Source organism: Octopus sinensis, linkage group LG6, assembly GCF_006345805.1.
Source record: "Octopus sinensis linkage group LG6, ASM634580v1, whole genome shotgun sequence".
In the NCBI taxonomy this organism is placed as follows: domain Eukaryota; kingdom Metazoa; phylum Mollusca; class Cephalopoda; order Octopoda; family Octopodidae; genus Octopus; species Octopus sinensis.
Window position 1 is genome coordinate 56,986,481 of NC_043002.1, and position 7,729 is coordinate 56,994,209.

At 40.2% G+C, this 7,729-nt stretch overlaps 1 protein-coding gene across 1 annotated transcript; it reads right to left on the reverse strand.

Annotated features, from left to right (window-relative positions):
- Positions 1-554: 554 nt before the first annotated feature.
- Positions 555-7,290, reverse strand: LOC115212990 (DNA-directed RNA polymerases I and III subunit RPAC1). Its single transcript, XM_029781856.2, has 2 exons — positions 6,634-7,290; positions 555-964 (listed from the first exon to the last, which is right to left on the reverse strand). Exons 1-2 carry the CDS (start codon positions 7,268-7,270, stop codon positions 585-587), a joined length of 1,017 nt encoding a protein of 338 aa, XP_029637716.1. The 5' UTR covers positions 7,271-7,290; the 3' UTR covers positions 555-584.
- Positions 7,291-7,729: the final 439 nt, after the last annotated feature.

Consider the following 7,729-nt stretch of genomic DNA (forward strand, 5'->3'; position numbering starts at 1 on the left):
GATAGAGCTTTTTGGAATGACCCCGCAGCCGACGCTCTGGAGCAGGAGTGAAGAACAGCTCCTTCGAGAGGTTACACTTTCCGCTTATGATGTTGTGAGCAAGAATGAGATCACCACGGCGTCGTTGTTTTTCTAGAGAATGTGTGTGCATTTGTCCCACCCACCATTGCTTGACAACTGATGCTAGTGTGTTTACATCTCTGTAACTTAGAATAAGTCCTAGGCTTACAAAGAATAAGTCCTGGGTTGATGTGTTCGACTAAAGTGGTGCTCCAGCATGACCACAGTCAAATGATTGAAACAAGTAAAAGAATACATGATGGGCTTCTTTCAGTTTCTGCTTAGGTCAACCTGAGGCTATAGTAGAAGATACTTGCTCAAGGTTCCATGCAGTGGGACTGAACCCAAAATGATGTGGCCCGAAAGCAAGCTTCTAAGCCATGTCTGTGCCTATAAATAACGAACAATAACAATAGAGATGACAGCTGTTTGTTTACAATCCTTTTTTTAGGATTTAATTCCAAATTTTAAAATTTAACAAACAACACAACAAAGAGAATTCATTTTCTTTTATTTGTCAAGAATTAAGTCTTCATTTTCCCAAGGAATGTTTGGCACTTTTTCATGAGAATATTTATTGATTCTGTGAAAAGGATATTGGCAGGTAGAGCACCAGTCGACTCTACAGAGAAAATAAAATGGTCTCGTACTTTGCTGAGGCGGACGGAATTCTTGAGATCATCATGGCGCAGCACTTCACGGCTGCAAGTGTCTTTCCTAGCATGAGCAACTCTGGCCCTTTCTACACCATCTACAATATCAATTTCTATGACACCTGGCGAGAAACATGTCTGCAAGCGGCGAGCCTGTTCTCCATACACAGAGTTCAACAGGGTTATTTCAGGCAGCAAACGATAAGATGCAGTGGCCACTGGTGAAAATTTTATGTGGTCTTTTCCGATACCTTAAAAAAAAAAAAAAAAGGAGAGAAGATGAAATATTGAAGATGTAGATATGGAATTTAAGGTAGGGGCTATGACAACTAACAATTGGAAATGTCAGAAAATTCCAGCAGGACTTTTTTTGGTTAAAAATTGCCAGATTTTGTCAATCTGTATTTTATGTCAGTTGTTGGTATGGTTGTGAAGTTAATAAGTTTGCTTCCAAACCATGCAGCTTGGGGTTCGGTCCCACTGTGCAGCACCTTGATCAAGTGTCTTCTAACCATATGTCTGGACTGACAAAAATCGTGCAAATGGATTTAGTAGAAAGAAAATGAAAATGTGTGTGTGCGTGTGTATACATATCGCCAAAGGTCTCAGTTGCTTGTGTATGTGCGTGTGTATACACACATACACATGCATCGTTTTGAAGAAGAGAATGTCTCTTCTTGGATTTGATGCCACTTTCATCATCATCATCATTTAATGTCCGCTTTCCATGCCGGCATGGGTTGGATGGTTTAACTGGAGACTGGCAAGCCAGGAGGTGGCACCAGGCTCTAATCTGATCTGGCAGTGTTTCTACAGCTGGATGTCCTTCCTAATGCTAACCACTCTGAGAGTGTAGTGGGTGCTTTTTACATGTCACCGGCACAGGAGCCAGTCAGGCAGTACTGGCATCGGCCATGTTTGGGGCAGGGGATGACCAGAAATGAAACCAAACATTGCCATTGGATTTTAAAATACTGCCTTTTTAACAATTTTGGAGTTGTGCTTGTCCAGCAAGAGACTTTGTGTGCAGAAACTAAAATAATTAGATCTAAGAACACCTATTTTAGTCAGGTAAAAAATCAAGGACTTAAATTCATTTTCCATCTATTTCCAGGTGTCAAGATTTTAATGACAGAAGGCTAATGTATTCAGTGTACCTAGCATGATTATAGATTATAGCTGTATTAAGGCAGTGAGCTGGCAGAAATGTTAGCATGCCGGGTGAAATGCTTAGCAGTATTTCATCTGTCTTTATGTTCTCAGTTCAAATTCTGCTGAGGTCGACAAATTAAGCGCCAGCTGCATACTGGGTGTCGATCTAATCGACTGGCCTCCACCCCAAAAATTTCGGGCCTTGTGCCTAGAGTAGTAAAAAAAAAAAAAAAATTATAGCTGTATTGAAGAGGGTTAACAAATCTTGACTAAATCAAAGACAAGGGCGACAACTCAAACTAGTCTCAAAATGTGTTGAGACATCTGAGTGACTGACTTAAAACCAACCATTTTTCATCTATGGACCCCTTTGGTTCTTATTTTACTTTACTCGACCCTCACAGCCATTTGATGAAATGAAACAAAATCTTTTTCCTATCACGCCTGTATTAATTTGGTAACTCTTCTGTGGATTAGAAATATTTTGATTTCAGTTTTTGGTGAAATAGGTGCCTATGTGGTACCCTAATATATATAAATATATTTTTATTTCTAATATAGGATAAAATTTTTTTCAGAAAAAATTTCATCAAGTGGCCAGCATATTAAAATACCTTTTAAGGTGAATATCATAAACAATTATAAATAAGGGCAAAAGAAAAAATTTCTCTGCCACTATGCTGTGAAATAGACTTTAAATCATCAATCACCACATACAATATACATCACTATAAATACACATTGTTTTAAATCGAGGACTATTTATAGTGATGTATATTGTATGTAGTGATTGACGATTTAAAGCCTATTTTGCAGCATATTGGCAGAGAATTTTTTTCTTTTGCCCTTATTTATAATCGTACATACATATATCTTATAAATAATTGTTAATTTTGCCGATATGGCTTTTACGCTCGCGAGCACGGAAGTGTTTAAGCTATATGAGAGGGTACTGCAAGGAAGGACACAATTGGCAGATGAGATTTTAGCATGCAGGCAGGCGGCCACCATGACTATTTTCAGTCATTAATAGTCATTGCTGGTACCACATAAAAAAGCACTCATGCTAGTGAGAACCCATGAATCCATCTATAAACATTTCCAAGAATATGCCATCCTTAATTCTTGTGTTGCAATGAATCATCATCACCATCATCAACAACATTTAACGTCCATTTTCCATGCTGGCATAGGTTGGAAGGTTTGACAGGAGCTGGAAAGCCAGAGGGATGCACTAGGCTTCATTTGTCTGCTTTGGCATGGCTTCTACAGCTGGATGCCCTTTTCTACCTGACACCAGCACCCACAAGTACGCAAGACAAGAATCTCTCAGCTGAGAGATCAGAGTCTAATACAGTGACTAACGTAGTCTTCTTACCTGATAACATTTTCCTAATATCTGTAATAATTGTGTCGTTGAGCTGCTGAAGGAGGCAAGATTGACACGGTTCCATTGGAGGATGTTCTCAAGGTCTCTGTACAATGAGTTAGGCACCTCATTCCAAATCCATACAAGTGGATGATACTTAGGTGGTGAAGGTTTGGGAGGAATGACAGGTGTTGACGAATAGGAAGGAGGTTGTGGAGGACAAAACTTAATCTCAGAGCACACAAGACTTGATAGAGTTTATGTCTGAGAGAGTACCATTAGTATATGGTAGTGCAACCTGATAGAGAGTCACTGATTCAGGCAGCAGACGGAGACCCTAGGTGAGTAGTTTTGACAAATTCTCAAGCCGGACATGGCTACAAGTTTAACTGATGTTGAAGGCAACAACATTACTTTCATAAAAAATCTTGAGAGTGAGAGCACCCTGATATATTTGCTGTCACTAGTCTTTCCATCTTTGTCTGGAATCGAAGGGCCTTAGAGTTAACCTAGCAAAAACCGAAGTCTTAGGAAGTAGGAAGGCAGACAAATCACAAATCCCTTTAGATAGATGGTCCTGCTCCATCTGTAGAAAAGGTGTAGGTAGAAAACTCCATAAGATGTACCTGGCATAAGATATGGACACATCTGAGGTGCAGCAATACCAGAGGAGGTTAACAGAGAAAACAGTGTTTGTGTGTGAAAGGTGCAGAGGTACAATTAACACTAAAAATGTACAGAAAATAGATTCCATCATGTGCCAGGGGAAAAAACTAGAAGTAGTTGATAGCTTCTGTTACCTAGGTGACTAGGTTAGTAGTTGGGGTGGATGCTCCAAGAGCATAGCTGCTAGAATACGAATAGGCTGGGCAAAGTTCAGAGTGCTTCTACCACTGCTGGTAACAAAGGGCCTCTCACTCAGAGTGAAAAGCAGACTGTATGATACTGTGAATGAATAGCCATGCTACATGACAGTGAAACATGGGCTGTGACTGCCAAGGACATGCATAGGCTTGTAAGATATGAAGCTAGGATGCTTCGCTGGATGTGTAATGTCAGTGTGCATGCATAACAAAGTGTAAGTGTCCTGAGAGAAAAGTTGGGTACAAGAGGCATCAGATGTGGTGTGCAAGAGAGACGATTTTGCTGGTATGATCATGTGATGTGCATGGATGGGGACAGCTGTGTGACGAAGTGTCACTCTAATGATGGCGGGAACCTGTGGAAGAGGTAGACCCTTGAAGACATGGGACCAAGTGATCTCTGAATGTTGGGTCTCACAGAGGCAATGACAAGCAACTGAGACCTTTGGCGATATGCTGTGCTTGAGAAGACCCATCAAGTCAAGTGAAATTGTAGTCATGGCTGATGCTAGTGTTGCATAACTGGCCTGTTAAAAGCACCATTCAAACGTTGGGTGATATGTGGTGCTTGAGAAGATCTGTTGAGCTTAGTGAAATTGTAGTCGTGGTTGACGCCGGTGCTGTCTGACCGGCACCCATGCTGGTGCACATTAAGCACAATTTGAGTGTTGGGCCTCATGGAGACAGTGACAGGTGACCAAGACCTTTGGCGATAAACCGTGCTTGTGTAGATCTTTCAAGCCAAGTGAGGCCATAGTTGTGGCTAATGCTGGTGTCAGGTCAATGGCACCCATGCCAGTAGCACGTAAAAAACACCCACTACACTCTTGGAGTGGTTGGTGTTAGGAAGAGCACCCAGCTGTAGAAACTTTACCAATTCAGATTGGAACCTGGTGCAGTTCTCCCACTTACCAGTTTTCAGTCAAACTGTCCAACCCATGCCAGCATGGAAAGCAGATGTTAAATGATATTATGTCCCCGCCCCATCCACTCACTAAAACCACCCCTACATATCTCTAATGTCCACCACTTTCTGTTTTGCCTCTCCCCTCTCCACATATCATCTCCCTCTTTTCTGATCTATCCACAGCTTTGTTTCACTGCTGCTCTCCTCCCTTACTGTAAGGCCCCTTATCAACTCCTCCTTCCTGAGCCATTCCAATTCTTTGATCATCATCACCATCTAGTTTCTGTTTTCCATCCAACAACAATACCTCCACCCTTATTTCATTCATCTCCACCCACATCTCTGACACTCTCCTCACACCATTATGAATTTATTCCCCCAAGCTTCTCAATTCAATCTGTCCTCTTTCTTATTCTCATTTTTTTGTGCCTTGACAGTTCACTCTGACATCGCATCATCACTATCATTTTTCTTCTTGCCAGCTTCCCTCACCTACTCTTATGCAATGTGGATAGTCATGTTATCTCCTCTCTAGCAAGACACCTGTGCCTGTCCCTTCTTGACACCTGGTGTAAAGCTACCTCCCCCTCTACTTCAGTCCCATTCAGTTAAGGTTTTTTTCTTTGCTATGTGAGTTACTTGGCAACGGTCACTAGTGCAATGGCATGAAAAAGCACTCACTACATTCTGTAAAGTGGTTGGCATTAAAGAAGGGCATCCAACCACAGAAACCACACCAAAGGAGACATTGAGGATGAACAGTCTTTCAGCTCACTGGATTCTGTCAAACCATCTAACCAGTCGGCATGGAAGTGGGACGTTAGATAATGATGACGATAATTATTTACCTACAGGTGGTTTGGATTTACAAAAAAACAGCAAAAAGGGGATCATTAAAGAAGGAGAGCAATCCATGGTGCTGGGTAAAGTTGGTCTATGCTCGTCACCATCATCTTTTCAAATACTGGAATCGAATGTGAAAGAATAGTAGCTTTCTTCTTGGAATGGGACATGGTTTTCCAAAGATCGAGATATAGTCATGCTGAAAGTGAGATTGAAGATGTTGGCGAGGATAGGGGCAGGTATAGGGCATTGTTTTGAAAGTAAAAGGAGTTATTGTTAGGGCATATGGCTTTCTTGGCTCGAAGCAGCTGAAGGTATTGTTTGCATTTGGCATGTATCTGTGTGTGTTGAAATTAACATGGTTGAAATATGACGGAAAGGATTCTGAAAAGTTTACAAAGAAAAGTTTAAAAGAGTAAGGACCTCTGATAAGAGACCAAAAGGATCGTCTACAATCTGGGAAGACTCACGGACTCTCCGATGTACAGAGGCTAAACAATAAGAGAGGAAGTCTCTTGTAAGTTGAGAGAAGACTAGGGTTTAAATGTATTACATACATAGAAATAGTAGAGGAAATAGGCATTGAAATGAAGTTCCCGTATCGTGCAGTTAGTATAAAATATATGATAGTTTATTATTTTCGTGATCTCAGGACGACAGGGTTTGTTTGCTGTAAAAGTTGTGGAATAAATTCAGGACATTATTAACTCTGTTAGCAACGAAAGTTGGCGCTAGACCGCTTTCCAGTGGAAATTTTAAGAATTATTGGGAAAGAATACTACTCACCTTTGATGCAATGCATTCGTAAGTCGAGTTTCTGACCGGGTCGAAGTTTAGCAATGAGAATATCGTCATCAACAGGACGTATGTCTCCTTCTTTAAACAGATCAGCTTGATTGCCTATAGGGATCCACTTCATATGTCGACTGTAAACTTTATGGTTTATATATAAATCATCGGGGTCTGTCGTGTCAGCGTTGGGATTTTTACTACATTTTATCTTCAATTCGAACACTATGGTATCGCTGGGAGTTCCGTTCATATCTCCTTCACTTACGTACTCGAAGAGTCGGGGGTCTGCATATATCGGGATCAGACCAAGTCTGTGAGCTAGTACCTCGTCTTGTATGATAGAAGTATTATTGTTAACGAAGACTTTCTCAATAGCCATCGTAGGGACCTCGGAGATCAAGATACGTCGGAATGCGTTCACGATAGCAGCATCAATACCAACCATATCGAACTCCAAAAATTCATCGCAAAGACGAATTATGTCAACTTTAAAGTTTTTTTTGAAGTTTCTCAAATTCAGAGCGTCATCATAACCTGCATATGATCCAGGGAAGTTAGTACTGTGCGTATTATCAACTGCATACTCCTTCAATGTGAGCCGCGTGCGGATATCTTCTATCACGCCCGCCATGTTTATGTGAAAGTAACACAAGACATATTTTCGTACTTGAAGTAATAACAATAATTTTACTTCAGATTAGAATTGATATTAAATTAAAACGTTATTATTAATGAAATATATTTTATTTGAACATTCTTAAATGTAATTGATGCTAATATAAAAAAATGAAAGGAAAAACTATTTTATTTACATAACGTTAGTATAATTAATTCGGACCACGTGTAGTGATCAGTTTAGACAAGACAAATGAATGAAAATTCTTCTTTTCATTAAGTAAAAGAAAGAAATTGATGAGTTTGAAGTTATATTTATAGAAGAGAATAAACGAGATACGATGACGTAGTAGGGTGGCACCTGTTATGACTTGAAAGTTAAATCAAAGTTATTAGCGGCTTCACATAAACATTAGGATTATTTACAGAGTGGTTCTCCTACTCGTTTCTTCATAACTTTTTGAAAAACATATTT

Excerpts from the sequence above, each read along its gene's own strand:
- LOC115212990 (XM_029781856.2), bottom strand. The coding sequence starts at position 7,270 with ATGGCGGGCGTGATAGAAGATATCCGCACGCGGCTCACATTGAAGGAG. Across the intron at positions 965-6,633 it reads ACGAATGCATTGCATCAAAG|GTATCGGAAAAGACCACATA; the intron begins GTGAGTAGTATT and ends TTTTTTTTTAAG.